This window comes from Chroicocephalus ridibundus, chromosome 18, assembly GCF_963924245.1.
Source record: "Chroicocephalus ridibundus chromosome 18, bChrRid1.1, whole genome shotgun sequence".
Lineage (NCBI taxonomy): Eukaryota > Metazoa > Chordata > Aves > Charadriiformes > Laridae > Chroicocephalus > Chroicocephalus ridibundus.
In genome coordinates this window covers 5,688,169-5,710,774 of record NC_086301.1, presented here as the reverse complement: position 1 = coordinate 5,710,774, position 22,606 = coordinate 5,688,169, and the positions used below count along the sequence as shown (strand labels likewise).

Below are 22,606 nucleotides of genomic sequence, written 5' to 3'. Positions count from 1 at the left end.
AGGCGAGGGAGGCTGATGCAGCAGAGATTTTTTTTTTTTTTCTAAATTTTTTTTGGTTGTTTTTTTTGCGCGTCTCCAACTGGGCGGCGCGCTCTCCGCTTTCGCAGCCGCGTCTCTTCGCTTTGTCCCCGTTTTCCCCTTCCCAAATGCACGGCGAGTAAGGACGGAGAAAGCCACCTTTGAAAGTGGCCGGGGATCTTCCACCAAAGCACGTTTCCCCCCAGAAAGTGCCTTTACTGTACGCTTTTTTGGGACAATGTCCATTTTTCCAGATAAATTGATTTTCCATTGGGAAAATTGAAATCTCGGTGATGGCTGGTTGCTTGGAAGGAGCTCAGCAGGTTGGCTATCTGATGGCTAAGCCAGGAGGAGTTGTCCTTGCTGGCCAAGGAGACCTGCTGGGAGGCAGGGGGGAGCCCCCCACTGAGCCCAAGCCCCCCCTTTGAAGGCAACTTGCCATGTTGTGTCCCACCTAAAGGGAGTTTGTGCAACCCGTGTGAGGCTTCCAGGAGCGGGGAGCTAGCTGGAATGCCCTTCTTGCGTTAGCTGAAATGGTATTTCCAGGGAGGGGGGGAAAAGAAAAAGAAATCTGTTCCATGGAAATTTAACTTTTTGGGAATTTCTGCTGAGATGGGGAAGCTGAGAGGTGGGTTTTTTTTCATTAAAAAAAAATAATATATTTGAGTTCCAGTGGATTTCCATTTTCTAGCCAGCTCTCTGTGAGATACCGTTTCTGCAGGCAGCGTATGACTCTTTTTTCCCCTCAGGAAATTTTGTAATATCAATTTAATTTTGACTCTCACAACTGCATCTATTCCGCGGGGAGCCTACTCTACGGCCTCGCCAAGAAAAGTGTTTCCTCTTAGCGGCGAGTTCATTTTCCAGTTTAAAAACATCATTCAGTCATTCCTAATGAAAGATATAATCAACTTTCAGGCTTCGTGGCTTAGCTGAGCCCCTAATGGGGATGGGGAAGCCATTCCTGCAACAGCTCAGCCCTTATTTCCCGCGGCTGGCGTTCGCGCCTCGCAAAGGACGGGTTTCACTGGGTGAAAACGGCACCCGGAGGGATTAGAGCAGGTCCACGCGGATGCAACTCCGGGAGTTGCTCCCCAGGGATGTGGTCTCGCATCCCGCCAGGATTCGCCCTCCTCCGTAATTGCGGTGATGCCGCGCTCTGCAAATTCTGCGGAAGCAGACGATAAAGAATTTGGCCCAGCTAGACTTAAAACCAAGAAAAAGAAAGGAGGGGGGTGGGGAAAAAAACCCCAACCAAACCCACAAAGCAGCAAAAGCGGAGTTTGTCTCCCAACTGATTGTATTTTCATGCCCACGCGTCTGCTCTGCATAAACGTTTTTGGTGCGCCGGGGGGAATAGTCTCTTGTTGCAGGGACGTGCTGTGCCACAGAAAGGGTTGGGGTTATTCGGAGACAGGAATTTACGCCGGGGACACGGCGCCAGGCGTCCCCTCCTGTGCCCGCATCTTCCCCTCTGCCGCCAAAATAGCAAATACAAATGCAAACAGCAGCGGGCAAATAAAATCAGGTGGGGATAAGGAAGAACAAGCAGGAGACCTGGAAGTCGCGCCAGGGTCTGCGTGGCCATCTGGGACCGGGCTGCGTTGGGTAACCGGGGTTAGTTTGAAATAAGTTTGTGCAGGTCCAGATGGGACCTGATGGAGCTGGGTGGAAGTTAATCGGCTGAAAATTTACCCAGCCTTGTGGTGGAGGAGCTCCCGTGCTGGTGTGGGTGTAGGCAAGCCCTGGAAATGTCCCGGTTGGGCAAAAATCTCGTCGACTTGAAAGGCAGAAAGCTCTGTCAGCATCCAGAAAATACTGATGGTTTCTGGAAAGGGTTGGGATGTTGGGGGGCTGCTCCTCCCGAGCATGTCCCCTGTTCGGGGTGGCCTTGTGTGCTTGGCAGATGGCTTGTCCCTCCATCAGGGTGTCGGAGGAGACCAGCTCGGTGCTCTTGAAGGACCGCGATGTGCCCAGATGTGCCAGGGGGAAGGGGCTGTAGGGGTGAACTCACCCCTTTGGCCAGGGCGGGATGCTCTCTCTCTGCAATGGGCTTTTAGGTTTCTTTCCCCCACCCGCCCGACCCGAAGAATGAAAATTTGAGAAATTGAGAAATGAATAGGAGCTCCAAACCTTCTTCCCTTCCCCGCCCCCCCCCCAAAAAGATGAGCCAACGGAAAAATTTAATTTAAATGTTTGGGTGCAAATTACCTGCCAATCCAAACGGAGAGGCCTTTTGAACCAGCGCTCGAGCTTTTCATTCCAAAAATGTTGAAGCGTCTCGACCTGACAGTTCCAGGACTCGCCCATAAAGCTTCTGAAGTGAAAAATTAATCCGAAGTAACCTCTTTTTCTGCTTTTCAAAAGCAGATTGGCTTTTGATGAATGCTTCTGCCTCCTCAATAGATCCCAGCCAACCGAGCCCGGCTCTTCCCATTTGCCTGGTCTGAACCCTCTGGGGCTGATCCGGGCGTCAGCGATGTCTCCGGACGCCTGGAGCTTTTCCGTCCATTCCTACCTCCTCTCCTTTTGCTGCCCCCGTCGGTCCATCCGTCCTTCTTGCAACACTCAAGTGTCTTTTCCCGCTGCCTTTTTATCCCTCTGAATCTACCTTATGGGATTAGGCGTGAAATGGAGGGTTGCAGTATATAATAGCGGGGCTGTAATTACCTTACGAGCACAGTGTAATTATACCGTGGTAAGGCTTTTGAATAACCTCCTCACCACCCACTAGTCCCTATAACTGGAATTCCTCTACGTTTCGGCTGTAAGGCTACCTGCGTCTCCACAATTGTGGCTTTGGCTTCCTGGTCACCGTGGCTGTGTGTTGTTGGCGCTCGGCGGCACCACTGATTTTTGCGCTTACGCTCTAATTAATTTGCAGCTATGGAGGGAGCCGTGGAGCTGTAGGAGCGCGGTGGAAATTACAGGTGTGCAAAGCGTAGTGACGGCGTAGTCAGCCCGCGGTTGCTGGGTAATTGCACCCCTCGTGCTGTGAGTATCTAACCACGTTCGAGTCGCCGTGGGACCTCCCCTGGGTCCGTTGGCACGGGTTCGGGTGGGCAGATGGAGCCAAGGCATAGCAGGTCCTAGAATCATAGAATGGTTTAGGGTTGGAAGGGAATGTAAAGACCATCTCGTTCCACCCCCTGCCCTGGGCAGCGACACCTCCCACCAGCCCAGGTTGCTCCAAGCCCCGTCCAACCTGGCCTTGAACCCCTCCAGGGATGGGGCAGCCACAGCTGCTCTGTTCCAGGGGCTCACCGCCCTCACAGCAAAGGATTTCTTCTGCACATCTCATCCCAATCTCCCCTCTTCCAGTGTAAAACCATTCCCCCTCGTCCCATGGCTCCCCTCCCTGCTCCAGAGTCCCTCCCCAGCTTTCCTGGAGCCCCTGTAGGGCCTGGAAGGGGCTGGAAGGTCTCCGCGGAGCCTTCTCTTCTCCAGGCTGAACCCCCCCAGCTCTCTCAGCCTGTCCTCCCAGCAGAGGGGCTCCAGCCCTCCCAGCATCTCCGGGGCCTCCTCTGGCCCCGCTCCAACAGCTCCGTGTCCTTCTGCTGTTGGTGCCCCAGTGCTGGAGGCAGCACTGCGGGGGGGTCTCACAGAGCGGAGCAGAGGGGCAGAATCCCACCCCTCACCCTGCTGGGGGTGCAGCCCAGGCTGCGGGGGGGTTCTGGGCTGCCAGTGCATGTTGCTGGCTCGTGTTGAGCTTCTCATCCACCAACACCCCCAAGTCCTTCTCCTCAGGGCTGTTCTCAGTCCATTCTCCACTTGGGATTGCCATGACCCAGGTGCAGGACCTTGCCCTTGGCCTGGTTGAACTTCATGAGTTCGGCACGAGCCCACCTCTCCGGCCTGTCCGCATCCCTCCGACCAGGCACAGACGCTGCCACACACCAGCTTGCTCAATCCATCTTTGGGCCCATCAGCCCAGTCTGGGCACGGCTTGGTGGCACCACTCAGCAAACTTCAAGTCTGGCTTGATGAGCGACCTTGAAGCTAATTGCTGACCCCCCTCGTGCATCTCCGTCCCCGCCTCCCCTACTCCATTAAAACGAGCAGAGCCATTTCCCTGCCTTTTTGCAGCTAGTGGAGATACACAGATGACGAGCGCTGTAACATAATGGATTTTTATTATTATTAAGCTCCCAGTGACTCTTTCCCTGTCAGTGTAATAGGGCTAATGAAATGTCCCCACCGCTCATGGGACATGGGAGGACAATTTGGTCCGGTTTTCTGTAGCGTTTTGGAAGAGGCGAAAACGCTGGTTGTTGTTATTTATGGCGGATCTGGTTTTACTTAGTGCCGTGTTTATTGAGCCCGTCTCCCACTCGCAAATGCCGAATACAGTTCCCAGCGCCGTTCCCGGTGCCAGGGATCCTTCCTGCCGCCGCTGAGCCGCCTGTCAGTTGCCAGCTGGAATAGTGGTGGACTCCGGCTCAGGACAGTGGGCCAGGTTCCTCCCTGGTGTAACATCATTGACTTTAATTAAGCTACGCCAGGGAGAAATTTGGCCCGCTTCGTTTGCTAGCTGTGCGGCGATGCCAGTCAAAAGGCACGGCGGGTGCCAGCGAGGGCTTTGACAGCCCAATTTCAGCGTGGGACAAAAGTCCTTGGGTCTTTGTCTGGTGTGGGGCACCGGTGTCCGCTGATGGGGAGAGGAGGGAGAGTCCAACAACGTGCTCGTTGTAGGGCTTGGCATCCGTGGTTTTGTCTCCCTGTCCTCTTCCCAGACTGCCTGGAGGTGGACAGAAAAAGAACAAGAGGGGGGGGGAAAAATGGGCGGTGGATCCTTAAATAATACGAGGGCTGTCTCTGGATTAAACCCAGTCTGCTTATTCTTGCAACTGGCATCAGAGATGTGTGCTTAGAAGCAAAGCCCGGTGGCAAAATTTACTCGGCGACAACACCGGGTTCGCCGCCGCATCCCCGTGCAGGGCGATTTCGGCAGAGCCCCCCTCTCTCCTTAACCCGTCCCTTGCATGGTCCGGAGTACGGCAGCCCCAGCATCCCCCCGGCTCGGTGACAGTCACTCCCGCGGCATCACCTGGGCCACCACCCGCCGGGCAGGCGCTGGTCCCCTCCATCGTCCCCACCAGCGAGGGCCGGGCTGCGCATCCCCATCGCCTCCCCATCGCTGCCCGGCGGCGGCCGCTTCCCGGGGAGATGATTTGGTTGCCTGGTTCAAAGCGGAGTTAAATTTTCTGTGCTGGCAGATCTGGGGCAGAGTTTAAGAGTGTCTGTGTCTTCTCCCGCGCCGTCTGAAGCGTAGGCACATCCAAGGCTTTGCAGCCCTTGGCTTTTATCCGCCTCACCGCAGGCGTTTGTGAACCGCTCTCCTCTGAATCGGCTCTCCCGTTTTAATATTTCCTGGGGTGGCTCTCCCTCTCTAAATGCAGGCTCGTGTTTTTTTTTTTCCTTTAAAATACATATAAATAAGTCTAAATGCAACGAAGTTGAGGGTTTTAGCGCATACCCACCTTGGTCTGCTGGGAAGGGTGGTGCTGGGGTGGGATGGGGTTTGTGTCTGGATGGGATGGGGTTTGGTCCAGGCTGGGATGGGGCTTTGTTCCAGGGTGGGATGGGGCTTTGTTCCAGGGTGGGATGTGGTTTGTGCTGCAATGGGATGGGATTTGCTCTGGTTTGGGATGGGGTTTGCACTGAAGGGGGATGGGCTTTGTGCCAGGGTGGGATGGGGTTTGCTCCGGGCTGGGATTGGGGTTTGTGCTGAGGTAAGATGGGGTTTGTGCCAGAGTGGGATGCGGTTTATGCCACGGTGGGATGGGGTTTGCTCCGGGGTGGGATTGGGGTTTGCGCTGGGGTGGGATGGGGTTTGCGCCAGGGTGGGACGCGGTTTGTTCCAGGGGGTGACAGGGTTTGCTCCAGGCTGGGACTGGGGTTTGCGCTGGGGCGGGATGTGGTTTGCGCCAGGGTGGGATGGGGTTTGCTCCAGGGTGGGATTGGCGTTTGCACTGAGGTGAGACGCGGTTTGTTCCAGGACGGGATGAGGTTTGTGCCAGGGTGGGATGGGGTTTGTTGCAGGGGGATTGGGGTTTGTGCCGGGGTGGGATGGGGTTGGTGCTGTTGGGTGCAGAGGGATGTGTCGGAGGCTCAGACGCGACACAGGGAGGTCTGCGTCTCCCACCACCTCCTCTGCAGGGCTCAAAGAGCTGCTTGGGGTCTCCTCCCCGGAGGCTGCGAGGTCCTTTTGTGCCCGCGTCCGCACGTCTCGGGTTATCTGAGGACATGGGGCGCAGAGAGCGGCAGGTTTGGTGACAGCAGGGACGCGCATGGAAAAGCTGTGGTGCAAACAGTTGGAAACTGATAACTCGCGGTGCCAGCTTTGCCAGGAGGGAAAGAAAAGAAGGTTAAAAAAAAAAAAAAAAAAGACCCAACCACAAAAAAACCCTGTAAATTCACTTTGGTTTGATATTCAAATAGTCCTTTCCGTGTGGCACGTGTGCTAATGTGTACGATGGTGTTATGGCATTATCAGAACAAAATATTCAGATGATTCCTAACAGAATTCTGTGTTTCACAAGCTACTTGGAAGTGTCGGCTTGGAAACAGAAGGGTGGCGTTAGGAGCCTGTTTCTCCCGGAGGGGAATAGCTGGCCCCGGGCTGGGTTTTGGAGATCTGGGTGACTTCTCCCAGCAGGCAGGGACTGGGATCGAAAAATCCCTACTGGAACAGGCCACAGTGCGAATCCCCCTCCCCAGGGCGGAAGGAGCTCCCTAAATAAGGATGAGGAGGAGCCCCCAGCTCCTTGGACCCCTTGGTCCCTCTTCCATACGCGCTGGGCGGCTGTGGAAAAGACGGAGAGGGATGTGCGAGGCTGTTTTGAGATGGCAGCTCTGCTTCTGCTCTGCCGATGGCACAGCTGGACCCGTGTCAGCATCCCAGGTTCCCAGCCCATCTCTCCCCTCCGCACCACCGGCTCCGTGCCTGGATTCCTCGGCTCAGACCCGGTTGAGGCTTCTTAGGCCTTCGTTCCCACCGAAATGAGCAGCAAATCAATGCCGGGCCTAATAAAAGATGATTGGTAATTGCTAATAGGAGCGTGGGAGGGCAGCCCTGCCTCCCGGAGCCAAGATGAGTATGGATTTTCTCATGCCAGGGACTGTAAACTCTTCTGAATTCCCCAGGGAGCCCCGGATGCTCGTCCTCTCCCTTCACCCTCGTCGTTCTGCTCCAAAAAAGAGCCTGGTAAAGGTGATTAGTGAGATTAATTAGCCGGCGGTGGCAGGGAGGGGCGTGAAGGAGTGAGCCGGGGGCAGGCTGCGTGGTGGGGGCAAAAGGCCCGCGAGATCATCTCCTCTGCTCCTGCCCTGGCCGGAGTTTGGTCCCCGACATGTGGAGGGGATAAATTAGGTCGGGGAGTTGGGGGAGCACAGCCTGGAAAAGCTCTCCCTGCCTTGGTGCTGGGCTTCAATTTCGGCTCCCGATAGCTGGAACGCCTTATTTACGGACTCGCACCTCCCCCAGCCCCGGTCCCATCGCCCCGCAGCCCCCCGCTGGCGAATACATCAGCGCCGATAAACGCCCTCCTCCGCTCGGCATTCGGCCGCCGAACCCCCCGCCTGCCCTTCGTCTTCGGCGGCGCTGGGGGGGGATGATGTATGAAATCCGAGGTGGTTTGATTCATACCAGTCGCGTTCACCTTGCTAAGGACCAGCCCGTCATGGAAAAATCATAAACCTCCTTGTTCTGATGCCCGGCGAGGCTCTTGGACGGCTTTAGATCCTCTTCCAAGGAAAGCGGCGCTTTTGGGAGAGACTGGTTGCCAGCCCCGGCGCGGTAAATAATAATGAGAGCCGTGTCTGGGGGCTCCGAGGGTCCCGTCACGCTACGCGTGGCACTGATGCTCGGGAAGGGACAATCCCTGACCCACGGTCCGTGAGGAGCAGGGGGTTGGCAGCCAGCGACCTGTCCCTTGTCACCCAGGAGAGGTGGCGCGGTCCTAGACGCCGCGGCTTGCCAGCTGCAGGGATGCTGACCGCGATGGGCCGCCGTTTTATCATCGTTTATGTTCAAGGAGGCTTTACCAGGAGAGGCAAAAACCTGCTGGGCTGCTGCTCGCCCCTCCACGTCTGCAGTCCATCGCTTGGACTTTGAATTTTTGTCGTGCCACAGCAGCACAGCCTTGGGCCCAAGCCAGCTTTCAGGAGGTGTTTTCCTTGGAGTAAATGCATCCAGCATCAGTATCCAGGGATCAGTTTCTTGCCGGAGCCTTTTTGGGCAGCAGCTCAGGTGACGGCACCCGGCTCTGCTTGGCATCACGCCTGCCCGGTGCCCCTCTCGCCCCCTTTGCTCCCCCTCCCTCGGGATGCTCTGCTTCCTCCCGCTCCGGGATGCTCTTCTCGAAGCCCCCTCCTCCTCCCCGCCCTGCAGCAGCCCCCCCCACACAGCGCCCGGGCAAAAAGTCTTAAGGTGTGGGTGGTGGTGGTGGGGGGAGTTAACCACATTTATTGAACTGCGAAAAAGGTTGTTTTTATATCCCTTTATTGGAATATAAAGACGGCTTTTATAACCTTTTAAAGGGGCATAAAAGCAGCTCGGAGACTAGGAAGCTCGCTCCGGTTGAAGGCAGGCAAGAAGAGAGAAGGGAAGGGAGGGGAGCAAATATTTGCTGTGCTCCGAGGTCGGAAGTAACCGGGGCCGGGGGGGGTGGGGGGTGGTGGTGGATGGGACCCCCAGGTCCAAGCTGGTTGTGGTGTCGCCTGTCTGGGGAAGGTTTTGGAGCCCTCGCTGCCGGTAGCAGCCTTGGCTCTGGGCTGTGACACGTGTTCCTCCTCAAAGCCGGTTCCTCAGCCCTCTCTCGGGAGGGGTAGGTGTCGTGCTTAATGAGCTAACCTCTTTTATTTCATTTTTCTCCCCGGTCCTCTGTGAATAAATACTGCTTCGGCTTCATTCCTCCCCGAACGAGGGAGGAGGGAGTCTGTAAAGGTCTGGCTTTGGGGCTGGAGGCAAAGTTTGCACTGTAGAGTGCTCCAGCCTCTCCCGTGGCACCCAGCCTCTCCGCTGGGACTACGGGGCTCCGAGGTGGCCCGGCTCGCACGCTCGGTGGCCCCGGCAGCGTCGGTTAATTTGGGATGCCTTAGCATCTGGGTTTGGCACACCGATGGACGGCACGTCCTCTCGTCCCCCCCTCCTCCCTGCGGCGTTCTGGGGCATGTACAGGGGTGTGCTGCAATCCCCCTCCTCCGTGGCACGGTGTTCCCTGCCTCCTTGCCCATCCCAGCGGGATGCGGTTGAAAAGCAGCATCTTCAAAGCCAGGAGGATGCTCCCTCCGCCTCTTCCAGGGCTCCCGGACGGTGGTCCAGAAGCATTTGGCGTTGCAGGTGGTTACACCTCGTGCCGGCACGCTCCTCCCAAGACGGAGACGGGTTTTCTCCATCTGGGGGGGGTGATGTGCCTTTTCCCTTTCCTCGTTCCCGCAGCGGTCGGTCTGACGCGACATTAAAAGAGGAAAGTGACCTTTACACCGGGCTGCAGCTCAGGGGAGGGCAGAGCTGAGCCCCCGTCTGCAGCAAGGCACACTTTGAATACGGATAGGTCACGAGCCTCCGTTATCCCCACGCCGTCTCCCAAATAATAAGCTTCCCAAGATAATGCGGTCGGGCCGTAAAAAAAGGATGGGAACTGGGAGCAGCTGCTTCTAATTTCGCTTCATGGGGAGGGAGGCGATGCTGAGAGCACCCCGCATCCTCTGCACATATTTTTCATCATTACAGGCAGAAATGCCAGAGTGGTGACAGATATTAATGCAGTTCACACCGGGAGAAAATCTTCTTTCCATCAGGCTCGATGTGCAGCAAGAGGGCAGTGCCATTTGCAACCCTAGGGAGGATATTGTTTGAAAGGTGATACGTTTGGGGGTTTTTTTGTTTTTTTTTTTTTTTTACCCAGGAAGTTTTATTCCGAGACAAAAGTTGGGTTTGGGAAAGGGCACCTGAAACCGTTCTGCTGGGGGGGGTGTGTGTGCAGGATCGCTCCGTGCCGCGGACCTGGGTGTATTTGCAGCCGCGCTGGGAATTAATTGGGATTTTGGCGTAACTCCGGTTACCCGCCACCGGCTCTGCGGTGGCTGCGTGTCACCGCGGGGGTGTCGTCGTCCTGGGTGGCAGGTTTCGAGACCTGGGGTCCGTCGGCGATGCTGCGAGGTTTGCAGAGTTACTCTGCAGAGGGCCGCGCTTCCTTGCGCCCCTCGGCCTCCTTTTATTTGCTTATCCCACTAAATATTCATCAGTAACATTTAAGACAAAGGAAAGAGATAATTACAAGGGGAGAGTTTTTTTGCAGTATTAAAGGTTAACAGAATTCTTGGCATTTGTGCCTTGTCGATCTCCATGTAATTATGCTCATTTCCCAGAATTCAGAGGCGACTGTGCCTGTTAACGCTCAAAGATGGTACCCCGGGAATTAAATTTATGAGATCATTTCTCAAAATCTTCAGATTCAGACCCAGCATCTCGCTTAATGGCAGGGCTATTATTAATATTATTCTTGGACGCGTAGCGCCGCGAGGGTCAGAGGACCAGTGGCAAAACTCAAATTGATCCAGGCAGACAGCAGCGCGCCCGGCTTTTCTTCCCGAGGAGCCATTTGGCAACCTCGGCACCTTGGGAAAATGAGCCTCAAAGTTGGCCAAAAAATGGGTCCAGCAAAGGTGTTTGTTTTTTTGAGGTACATCTTGAAGAAAAGCCCCTTTTTTTTGGCTGGGGTTGCTGGCTTTGGTTTGGCTGGGGGGTGGGAAAGCAAAGCTTTGCGTCTCCCCCCCGGCTCCACTCCGTGGTTTTGAAGGTGTGTGATCCAGGTCCAAAGGCAGCTGCGGGGAAAAGGCAAATCAGTGCCTCCAGGAGAGTGTGATTGTCAAAGATGCCGAACACCTGGCAGTGGGCTGGGGTTTCACCGAGAGCTGCTGAGCGTTGCGCGGTGGTTTCCAAAGAGGTGTCTTGCAGGGCCTCTGCTCCTCGATATCTGCTTTTTGTGTGAACGTCGTGGTCTAAATCAAGATATCTGCTCCTCTCCCGGCGCTTGCGCCACCTGGTCTGCGTGGACCCAAGAGGCTTTCTGGTAGGAAAGGGCTTGGCTGGGGAAAATGAGGTGGAGGGGGGTGAATGTGGCGATGGGCCAGCATCAAGCAGGGACGTTTACCTTCTCCGTGGGGTTTGGGATGTGCGCGTTGGTATCCAGACAGGCCGGGGAAGGCTTGGCGCGTCCGATTTGGGGCCATCCCAGGAGAAGGCAACTCTTGGAGCGGCTCCTCCAAAGGTTTGTCCAGCGCAGAGCTTGGCAGTTCCCCCAAACTGCGGGCAGAAGTTGTGGGGGGAGAAGCTCGTGTTTCCACATTTAATTTATCCGCTCTGGGGCCCCCAAATATTGGCGGTGGGGCCCGAGGCGTGGCTGCCTTCGTTTTTCAGCCTATTCAGCTTTTTCGCTCTTCCCGTGCGCACTTACTCCCGTTAAAAGGCAGAGCGGATTGAGTTGTGGAGCGCTGGGTTAATGTCATATGCTTATAAAACGCTATTAGATGGCTAATGGCACGGTTTTATCCGATGTCGTCAGCCGTCCCTGGCACCTGACTCAGGCTGATCAAACTCCGCTGTGCATGCGGAGCCCAGTGTATGGGATTGTCTTTTTTGTGGCGTTAATATAGCGGTGTGACCGCACAACAATGCAACGAGAACCGGATTCGTGTTAAAACCAATATTAATTTGTACCAAGAATCAATCCCAGTTCATAACTTTCCCTGTGCCAGCATGGCTCGGTGTCTCCTCGGTAGGTTTTGTTTTGTTTTTTTAACTGCCTGTGTAGATGATTAACGTTAAGGCTGGACATAGGGAGGTGTCGCTTCATAAATAGGCATGTTGTGTTGGCTGGGGTGTTGGAAAAGGCTCAGACACTGAGAAGCGTGGGAGAAAGGAGTAATCCCAAAGGAAAAGATGGGCCTTGGGGACTACTCTGCATCCCTCCAAGCTCCAGTGCTGCCGGGACCCATGTTTTGGAGAAAAGAAGGCTCCGAGGAGACCTTATAGTGGCCCACCGGTATCTTAAGGGGGCCTGCAAGAAAGCTGGGGAGGGACTTTTTAGGATGGCGGGTAATGGTAGGACTAGAGGGAATGGATCAAAACTAGAGATGGGTTGATTCAGTTTGGACGTTAGGAAGAAGTTCTTCACCATGAGGGTGGTGAGACACTAGAACAGGTTGCCCAGAGAGGTGGTGGAAGCCCCATCCCTGGAAGTTTTTAAGGCCAGGCTGGGTGGGGCTCTGAGCAACCTGATCTAGTGGGAGATGTCCCTGTCCGGGGCAGGGGGGTTGGAACTAGATGATCTTTAAGGTCCCTTCCAACCCTAACCATTCTATGATTCTGTGATCTGCAAGGTACATCAGAGCATCCTCAAGGATGCTGGCGTGTATCTCTGCGTATATAAGGGATGGCAGCGCTATGTGGGGTATTTTGGCAGCTTGCGACGAGCCTTTCCTCTTCCTCAAGCGGTACCTTCTGGGTTACCTCTGGAGATGTTGCAGGGCGGTCAATCCTTTGCTGGCTTTGGCTTGGGATAAGCTTTTGCAACCTCTTGCAACCTTCGGCCCCGGAGCTGCAGGAAGGACCAGGCAACTCCACCAGGGCTGCCCTGGTAGGAGTCAACTCGTGCTGGAAAATCCTCAGCCCAGAGTGACAAACCCAAACCCAGCAGTTTTTTTTAAAGGCCAAAGAAAATGTTCTTCCTTTTTTTTTATGGCGAAGCACCCGGTGCAAAGAGGAGGCAGCAGGGCAGCGGCTCCCGGCGTGGCTTTAGGGGAAGGCTCCCGAAAGGACACTTCATGTGAATTTAATAGGACGGTTACTGTAAGTTTTATATAAATGCCGGTTAAATATTAACGGCATCTTTAGCGGCGGGGATTAATGGGGTCTCCGGCGTTGTTTTTAAACACCATGAAGAAGGTGCTGGTGGTCGCTGCCTGCCTTCAGTATAAGGGCCGCGTGCCCACGAGGATGCTTCTCGCATTCAGAAAAGTGGCCTAGAAAAGTCCCCGATCGGGCAATTTCTCCAGCTCGGCCCAGGAATGCCTTTTGGGGCGAGAAGGGCTCAAAACAGCTCCAGCCAAGTAAGGCTCTCAATCATTGTTTTTTTAATTGGGGCCACCATTAACGAGGGGATGAATGAGTCAGCGCCCGCGTCCTTTGTGTGCGCGGTGAATGGTTGTAGGCATTGAGGGCTCAGTGGTTAAAAAAGCTCCCCCGGCCTGGTGTGTCATTCACCTGACTAATGCCAAGAAAATTAAGCACTGGGGTTTTTTTTGCAGCTCTGGGCTTATTGGAGAATAATGTGGCATGCGATAGCAGGAATGGGCTTACGAAACCATGTTTTCGTTGGCCAGGAAGGAAAACGGCTCGAGCATAAATGATGTTTCTGATCATATTTGGCAATTTCAGATTAGAAAATTCAGATTTGCCGTCCATCAGCTTCGTGAAAAGGAAAAGAAAAGGAATTAAAAGAAAAAAATCTGTTTGTGCAAATTGCCTTGCTATGACCTACTTACTGAAAGTCGTGGGGGGTTTTTTGGGTTGTTTTGGTTTTGGTTTTTTTTTTCCTCCAGAAGTGAAATCTTTCAGTGCGGGGAGGCGTAGTGTTGTATGTCTGTAGGTTTGCAGGCAGGTACATAGGCACGGGTCGTACGGGAGGATCTGTCAACCGTCCCTGCAAGCAGCTACGAGCAAAGTAGATGCTAGAATAGTGCTAGATATTTCTGAGAAAGGCAAAAAAAAAAAAAAAAAAGGCAGCAATCACGTTGTTTTACTTGATAGAGGGACCTTAAGTGCAATTTTGCATCTGGTTATCAGCCAGTGGGACCACTCAAATCTGCCGATGAGGTGCTCGGGCTTGGGTTTGTTCAAAAAGCCTGAGTTTTGGGGCAGCGTTTGCTGGAAGGTTCCCAGGTGCCGCAGAAGGAGCCGGGGTCCCTCGCAGCAGGCGGTGGGAAACGCTGGCGTGGTTCCTCCCTGGGGCTATTTTTTGGGGACTGATTTGCTTAAAATCTTAAAATGAAAGCCCCAGCTGGCCGCGGGGATGGTTGATGGTGAAGGGTAGGAAGACGTTTAACGGGAGTCGCTGTGAACTGGGGCGGACGCCTTTCTCCCCGTCCGATCACTTTCTCGAAAATTGAGTAAATATCTGCTGAAAAGGGTTTTCCCTGGCCGACGAAGTTTGCAGTCGCTGCCCCCAGCTCTGCCTGCGAGCCTCCCCCTCCCCAGCCATCGTCTCTCCCGTGGAGATGCTCCTCTGCAAAAGCAAAGCCGCGGCATCTTGCTCCTCCTCACCCTTTCCCCGTCCCTGGTTTTTCGGCATCCTCCAAACCAGTCGCCATCTCCCCAGGGGGAAATCCGTCCCCTTCCCAGTCCAGAGCGATGCCAGCTTGTGGATTCCCCTGCTTTTGCTGCCCTGTTTGTGGTCTCTGCCAGGAGAGGGGAGCCTTTAGCCTTGCTGGGAAGAAGGAGGTTGAGGAGATAGATGCGGAGATAAATATACACTTAAAAGTGTGGCTGGGCTTTGCTCGTTCTGTTTGTCTCCTGCCTGTTGCTCGCAACAGAAAAAAGAAAAAAAAAATATAAAAAAATAATACTTTTATCTAAGTAGGAAGAAAGGGGAGAAGCTGAAAGCAAGAGGCTGCGTTGCGTGCTGGGGTAGGTGCTGCCTCGCGAGCGGCGTAGCCCGTGTACGGCAGGCTCTGCTGCTGCCGTGGTCAAAAAACCACCGAAGGAAAAAAGGACTCTCTCATCCCCAGAGGAGGCTACAAAGCTCTCTTTCTCTTGCTGCTGAACCTCCACAGCTGGACTCGGTTGCTGGCTCCTCCGCTGCTTGGAGCAACTGAATTATTTAAAGGAATCTTGATTTCGTTTTCTCTTTGCTGTTTTCACGCGCTGTGTTTATTGTCTGTGGATATTTTTATAGTCTGAGGCAATTACAGCTGTCAGAAGAGAGACGAGCTGTGACAGGCTGATTTATATGTACGTTGTATGGATGCGAGAGAGGGAGAGATGGGGAGATAGACCCGGGGTTCTGCGGGGCTTTAGTATGCAGGAGCTGGCGATACCGGATTGAAATTCCTTGGGATTTTCCAACAAGGCTGATGGTCTCTTTAACAGTGGGCCAAATTCAGCCCTTGCAAGGGCTGAAGGTGCTCGGCGGGTCACGTTCTGCCCCAACCTCGCGTGCTTTGATGGTAGGCAGGTGCATTCTCTCGTGATTTAAGATGCTCCTGGCAATCTGGGCTGTGTTAAAAGGTTAACTGGCTGTGGTTATTGGAATCCCTTTGGTTTTGCTGACACAGGAGATGGTCTCTGCCCGTCCAAAGGAGCGGCCTCGCAAGAGAGAGGCAGCTCTTGCGTGATGAGCCTGGCGATGGCGTGTAGGTCCTGCACGGGAGGCTGTTCCTCGGCAGTGAATGGGTCGCACAGCGGGGTCCCCATCTCGCTGTGGGGGGGCGGGTTTGGATGCCACAGCGCTCAGCAAAAGCAGCCTCTTATATTCTTCGCTCACTCGTGCACCCCGGCGCGATGCCGCGACTCTATACAAGGAGTTTCACCCCACCGCCGATGGGCTGGCTGGTTGCATTTAGGTTTCAGAGACCCCTCCCGTGTAATTAGTGGGCCCAAAGAGTCTCTCGGAGGCAGGGGTTTACCCCTCCCCTGCCAGACCCGGGAGCAGAGTGAGCTGCAGAGATTCAAGTCCTCCTGCCAAGAGCTGGGGAAAGCTGCCGTCTCCTCGGGGGAAAAGTAGGACTCGAGGCAGCACGTCCCACCAGCGCTAAATTCAAGGAGCAAGAGAGCCTTCAGAAGAGGAAGAAGCAGAGAGACTTGCAAAGCAATCCCCTTCTCATATGACCTATCAGCACGCACAATAATAATAAAGCTTTATTTGATTGAGTGTTTCCTCTGCCCGGCACAGCTCATAATGTTTTAGAGATTAAATAGCACAGTTAGTGAATTAAGCAGTAGTTTACAGGGGATTCGGAGACTCCAGGGATTAGTAACGGGCTATGGATCCTTTCACATCTAGGTCACCAGTTTGAATCCAGCTCAGGTTGGCAGCGATTTCGAGAAAAAGGAAAAAAAAAAAAAAAATTGGTGCCGTGTAATAGCTACAGAGCAGGCGGTGGGGAATGGAGGGAGGGAGGACTTTTGGATAAGGTCCCACGTCGCGGAGAAGTCATTGGGGACAGCAGGTGGGGGAGGCCTGGTTTCCCCTAATTCTGGGCTGCCACAGCTCTGGGGGGGCTTCCAGGGGCGCAGCCCCCTGCCCGAAAGCTATGGTTTGGCTGCTCGCTCCGCACTTGTTCAGTGGCTCCAGGACTTTGTGCTCCGAGGATGGCTCCCCGGCACCTTTTACCAGCATGAAGCTGTGCCTGGAAATATTAATGTGTTTAGCCGCTAGCGGAGGGAAGGAGGAATTACTAGGCATAAGCAAATGCGATATTTGTTAAATTATGAGCTGATAAAAAGTACGCGGGGACTGTGCTCGTGGCTGGGGAGGAATTCGCCACTTAAGCTCATGCTGCGCGTCTGTGAGGTGCAGAGGATGCTGCTGCCTCTTCTTGTCACCTGTGTGTGTGTGGGGAGAATTGTCCCGTGCCTCAGTTTCCCCTCCGGCGTAGCAGCTTCGCAGGATGGTGCGGGGGTAGAGGAGGGAAAATGTTAGAGGTAGTGCGGTGCTGGGCTCAGGTAAGCACGCCGGGGAAGCGAGGGGAAAGGCAGGGAGGGGCCGGGGGGGGTCCTGCCGTGCCGTCCCCCGAGGAGCGTGGTGCGGCGGGGGTTAAAGTGGGTGTCCTTCGCCCGGGCTGGCGTGTGAAGTGTGCGCCGCCGCCCCGCTCCCCGCCTGCTTCTCTCTCTCTCTCTGCCTCTGCGTGTGTGTGTGTGTTGCGGGTTGCTGGGGCAGGGAGAGGGGGGGTGTGGGGTGTTGTATGTGCGGGAAGGCGAAGTGCCGGTCAGTGATGGAGCCGCTGCCATGACAACCCCGGGAAGTCAGCCTGCGCGCCGCCCGGGGATGCTGCCGGCCAGCCGCGCCGGCGGGGCTGGGATGCTGCCGCCGCCTCCCCCGCTCCCCCGACACCCCTCCGCCCGCCGCTGAGGGCTGCTGGGGGGGCTCCGGCACCCCTCCATCCCGCCAACGGTCCTGCCTTCGGACAATCCCCCCGCATCCTGCATCCCGGCATCCTGGACCAGCCCGCCTTTGGGACCCGGCAGCGGGGCTGGCGGAGAGGAACTGCTGGGCACCTGGGAGGCCTTCGCCCGCCGTGCCTTTTTTGCTTCTAGCTCGCCTCGGGGGTGTTGTTGTTTTTTGTTTTTTTGGTTTTTTTTTTTTGGGGGGGGGGGTTTCACTGTTTTGGTGTTGTTTTGTTTTTTTTTTTTTATTTTTTTTTTTTGGACTGCCCCCGCTCCGCGCTGCGAACTCGGGCCAAGTGTGGGGGAGCGGGGCGCAGCCGGGCGGCTCCCCCCGGCGCCTCCTCGCCCAAGTGAGCCTCGGACTACTTCCCGGGAAGAGCCGGCTCGCCCAGCGTCCAGCACCTTTGCCACTTCTCCTCCTCCTCTTCCTCCTCCCCCCCGGCCCTCCCGTCCTCCTCCCTCACCCAAGGATACTGGGGACTCCCTCCGGATGCCGCTCGGCAGGCTCAGCGCTCGCAGGCTGCCTTGCCGGGGGCTCTCCTGATCTCCGTGGAGCTCCGCATCGCTCGCCCCGGTGGTTTTGCTCCCCACCGTCCCCGCACACACGCACCCCTTCCCTCCTCTTCCCCCCCACCCCCACCCCCCTTTTCGCTCCTGGTGGCCTTGTCGGGTGTGTTTTTTGCCTGTTGGAAAAGTCCCTGCTGGCCAGGATGGGGGTCGGTGGGTGCTTAGCCCTGCCCTGGAGGTGCCTAGTCGTCCTCTGTCTCAGGCTGCTCTTCCTTGTGCCCGCAGGAGTGCCCGTGCGCAGCGGAGATGCCACCTTCCCCAAAGCTATGGACAACGTGACTGTGCGGCAAGGGGAGAGTGCCACGCTCAGGTAGGAACAGCTGGATTTCTGCTTTGCGGGGGGCGCTGGGGGGGTCCCGCTGCACGGAGAGGGCGGCCGGTGTCTTTGGAGCCGTGACTCAGTTTCCCCGCGGGGGGATGCGATGGCGGTGCAGCAAGCCGAGAGGGAGATGCGGGTGCCAGGGGGACCGCGCTTTGGCTCAGCTCCCCCCCTAGTTGTCTCGGGGAAAGTTGCTGGGGGATGAAAAAGGGGGAGTGCGATTCCCTCTTGGCCCCCTGCCCTTACACCCCTGCGTGGGGTGGGGGGTCTCGGCTCCTGCTGTCAGTAGTCGTGGCTCGGGCACTTTGGCTGCGTTCGGTGGGGGTAAAAACCGCTCTGCTCCCTGGGGTGTAGCACCGGGGATGCCTTCATGTGTGTCAAACCTGGGGAGAGGGGGAGTTGTTGACCCCCCAGGTGGGGTTTTGTGCCTTTTTCCCATGTCCGGACCTGCTGGGATGAAAGGGGGTGCAGGATGGAGCTGGCTCCTGGCAGGGGGATGCTGCACTCTTTAAAAATCCTCCTTCTCCTTAAAAATTCCCTTGCTCTGGAGGTTGCTGTTCTCTGCCAGCGTTAACTCTTTTGGGTTGGGGGCGAGGGAGGGGGGAAATGTGGGGCTGGGCGTTGCATTGGGGTGCTGCTGCCTGCAGCAGCAGCAGCAATCTGAGGGGTGCCGAGGAAATGGTAATTTTTTCGTCGGCGTAACTTCTGGGGCATCTTACGCCCAGATAGCCGTCCCTGTCCTCGCGGCAGATGGGCACAGTCATCCCAGGGGATGTTTGATAGGGACGCGAAAAATTAGAGAAAGGCAGGTTTTTAATTGCGGCGCTGGGAAGCGGCGCTCGCAACTCCGACGTGCTCGGGAGTGACTTTCCTTGCGTAGGTGACACTTAACATCTGCGGGGGCCAGCTGGGCGTGTGCGCTGCGAGCCGCACTCCTGATTTACGCCAGCGAGTGGAGCAGGGCCAAGCCAGGGCCAAAAAAAAAAAAAACACCTAAGGAGGAATTTTCATCCAGGTTTCTTTTCAAACGGTGGGAGGATTTAACCCATGGGCTGGGTTTGGCCCCTGGAAATGTGAATCCCTTCCCTTATGTATTTCCTGCAACTCAGCTGATGGCTTCTTGTCGTCCCCCGCCACCAGCCCTTGCGTGTCCCCAGGAGCTGCGTTGTGGCCATTCCTTGGGATTTTCCTTGGAAATGGATGGCCGTGGGTAGAGGACGGGGTGTCTGGCTTAGGGATTTGCCCCGCTGAGTTGGCTAAAAAAATTATAAAAGTATCTCCTTTCCTCTCCTGAATCATTGCGCTCTCCCAAGCGCCCCGAGTCCTACAGATCTTGCCATGGGGGTATCAAAAAGGGAGGGGTTTGGGTTACCGGAGGTCTGGGCAGTAAAATGCGTAGGAGGGTGGCAGCAGCAGGGTGGTACAGGCACGGGTGCTCTGCAAACTTACTGGAAGGAGGTGAATCGCTCACTGCCGTAGCGGGGGCCCGCAAAGGGTTTTTGGCACGGGGGTTTCTGGCAGGGATTGTGCCCGTGAACCAGCCCGGGTGTCGGTGGAGAACAAAGGAAGGCTGGGGTGAGTCAGCAGGAGGGATGCTTGTGACGCCTGGTGGGGAAGGGGGGGACAGATCCTCCCTGGGGAGGGAGGGCAGCGGCTCGTCATCGCATCCCAGTTCAGCTGGGGAGCTGCTCTGGTGGCAAGGGGTGTCCTTGTCCCTTGGCAGGCACCTCGTCGATAGAAGGGTGTCCTGGGAGAGAAGCATGTGGGCTTTGGGGCGTGCAAACTGTGTGGATGATATTCCCGCTGTGCGGATGATATTCCCGCTGTCCTGCCCCTAGAGTGGGCATTGCTCTTGGAAATGAACGGCTTGTTGCTGCTGCCAGCTTGGCGCACTGGTTCGGTAGCCGGAGAGGTGGAGGATTGTGTTTTGCACTGGGATTTTGGGGCGTTTTCCTTCCGGTTTGGGGTGGGAGCGGTTAGTCCGGCAGGCAGCGGTGTACAATTACTGCGTCCCCCAGTAGGTCCCAGTCCCTGCAGCCATAAGGTCTTCCCTTTTCCCGCTTACTTCCATGCGAGGTGGGAGGACGGGGAGTTGCAGCTGAGGATTTGGAAGGGAGGAGATGTTTCTAGAGGTTCCCTCCTTGGTTTTTCACAGCGGATGGAAGCCGGGAGTTTAGCAGCAGAAGTTGCCGCTTCTCTGAAGTGCTCGGAAAGTCCTGTCTGCCCCCGAGGGATGGGGGCTTGGCTGGTGGAAATAGGTTATTTCGGTTGGAGTGATGGGGTGCTGAGGACCCCGAGCTGCTGTCGAGCCAAGGAGGCTCTTTTCAGCTCCGTCCCCGCGCAGATAATTCCGCGGCGGTTAAAGGAGCTGGATTGATGGCCATGAGGAGGCTCCCCCATTGTAAAATGGGGCTTTGCTCCGTGTAAACCTGGCTACCGTAAACGTACCATTAGGACCAGAGTCACCAGAGATGTTCAGGTATTTCCTTCGGTTTCCTGATGTCTGCTGGAGGGTCCAGTCACGTGTCTTGCTTCCGTACCAGCACTTCAGGTCACTGTATTAAATTTAAATCTAGGTTTAGAGCTTGGGATAGAGCTACCGTGTGGGACGGGAGGGGCAGGATTTACTCCTGGCAGCAGCAAAACCTGCAGGAATAGGAAAAGGGTTGGTGGGTGTTGGGTCCTGCAGCTTGGCGTTTTTATTGATGGTCCCCGAGCTGGGGCTGCTCCTGCTCTTGGGGCAGGGCTCGTGCGAAGGTCAGAGCTGGCTGTCTTTCTGGATCTCATAAGGCCACATGGTGAGGATGATGCTGGTTTCCATCCCCTCCCACCACGTCCTCACCAGAAGCAAGTGGTTCACCCTGGAGAAGACCCGTCCTGAGCTTCCATCCGGCCCTTGAACCCAGCCCAGGCGCTGCTGAGACCTTTGGAGCCGTTCTCTCAGCACCAAAACAAACGCCTTGATTATGATTTCGCTTTAATTGGCAGCAGTCAGCGCTTTCCGCGGCAAGGCTCTGCCGATCCCATCAGCGATACGCAGGCTCTTGTGTGGTACCCCCCCCCACCCCCCGCCCCGAATTCCCAGGGGGCCCCGGGCAGATGGGGGGAGCAGGATCTGGCTGTGGGGCGAGGACCGTTTCTTCACGGGCTCCTCTGTACATCTCTGGTTTCCTTGTCAGGGTGATGCAATCCCTTAATTTTTTTCCCCTTTTGATTATAGCGCTAAAAGTCAAATCTGAGTTAAACATGAGTCAAAGCTTTTTTTGCTTTTTAACCCCGACGTTTCCCGCTGTTTCCACCCGGGCTTTGAGAAGGGCTGCGCACTTTGCCGCTGAGGTGGCAAAAGCCTGTTTGGCAAATTGATTTTTTTTTGGTTTTGGTTTTTTTTTTTTGCCCCTGTTGTGCTCTCGAAATAATTTTTGGAGAAGTGATAACTTGGCCGCAAAACAAAACAAAATCAAGCGTGTTTGTTTGGCGGATGCAAACAGAAAGCGCTTGTTTGCTAAGCAGAAGAGGGTGTTTCTCAGGAATGGGTCGGTTTTCTGTGACTCTTTGCTTCCCTGTCTTTCTCCCCTTTATCCGCGGGAATTTGCCTTTTTGCGTTCTTAGCGTGTAATATGAAAAATAGGGCCGGTCTCTGATGGTGGTGCGTTCCAGCCTGCTGTTTTTGCTCGGGTCCTGGGGGAGGATGTGTGTGTCCCCCCTCCCTGTGCTGAGGCAGGGCTGCTCCTGCCGGGGCTTGAGTGATGACCGTTCTCCGCTGAGGTTTTGGGCGGCTGCCGCTGTGGTTTGCAGTCGATGAGCGCAGAGAGCCTGCCAAGGGGGCAGGGGAACCCGCTTCGGGCTCTCTGTCCCCAGAAAAGTGGCTTTCACCATCCCCGTGGCCTCAGGGCTGAGCGATGTGGGGCCCAGCGTGGGGCTCAGCTGCTGGTGCAACCAGGAAAGCAAGACAGGGCAGAGCTTGTTTGCGAAAGGGTCCGGCCGTGATTGCTACATCTCCTTTTGTAGCTGCGCAGTGTTTAGGAGCTGCCGTAACCCCAACCGGCTCGTCCAGCCCTTTCCCGCACGCCGGCAGCCCCGAGGACACGCTGGGCGATGCGCCGCTCATCCCAGCGCTCCCATCTCCTGCCCAACTGCCCCCATCCTTGCACAACCACCCAACTCCTCCTTACACCTCCTCTCCCTCCCCGGGGCCCGGCCCTGTGGCACCCTACTCCCGTGACGTATTGTAGAATCATAAAATATTTCGGGTTGGGAGGGACCTTAAAGACCATCTCGTTCTACCCCCTGCCCTGGGCAGGGACACCTCCCACCAGCCCAGGTTGCTCCAAGCCCCGGCCAACCTGGCCTTGAACCCCTCCAGGGATGGGGCAGCCACAGCTTCCCTGGGCAACCTGGGCCAGGGGCTCACCGCTCTCACAGCAAACAATTTCTTCCCAATATCTCATCTCAATCTCCCCCCTTTCAGTTTGAAACCATTCACCCTCCTCCTATCATGACACTCTCCAAGCCCAGCACCCAGCGTTTTTCAT

The 22,606-nt window shown here is 55.7% G+C and overlaps 1 protein-coding gene across 8 annotated transcripts in view; it reads left to right on the top strand.

The window, feature by feature from the left end:
* The window catches only part of LOC134524855 (protein CEPU-1), a 364,606-nt gene that overhangs the window by 202,327 nt on the left and 139,673 nt on the right, over positions 1–22,606 (top strand). For 2 of the 8 annotated variants that reach the window (XM_063355071.1, XM_063355078.1), the window contains exon 2: positions 17,981–18,065. In XM_063355071.1, the coding sequence (XP_063211141.1) occupies positions 17,981–18,065 (85 nt within the window). Of the gene's footprint in view, positions 1–16,189; positions 16,252–16,604; positions 16,748–16,912; positions 16,932–17,333; positions 17,353–17,388; positions 18,066–22,606 lie in introns of those variants that run through there. The other 6 variants (XM_063355077.1, XM_063355073.1, XM_063355075.1 and 3 more) reach the window with 6 other exon arrangements.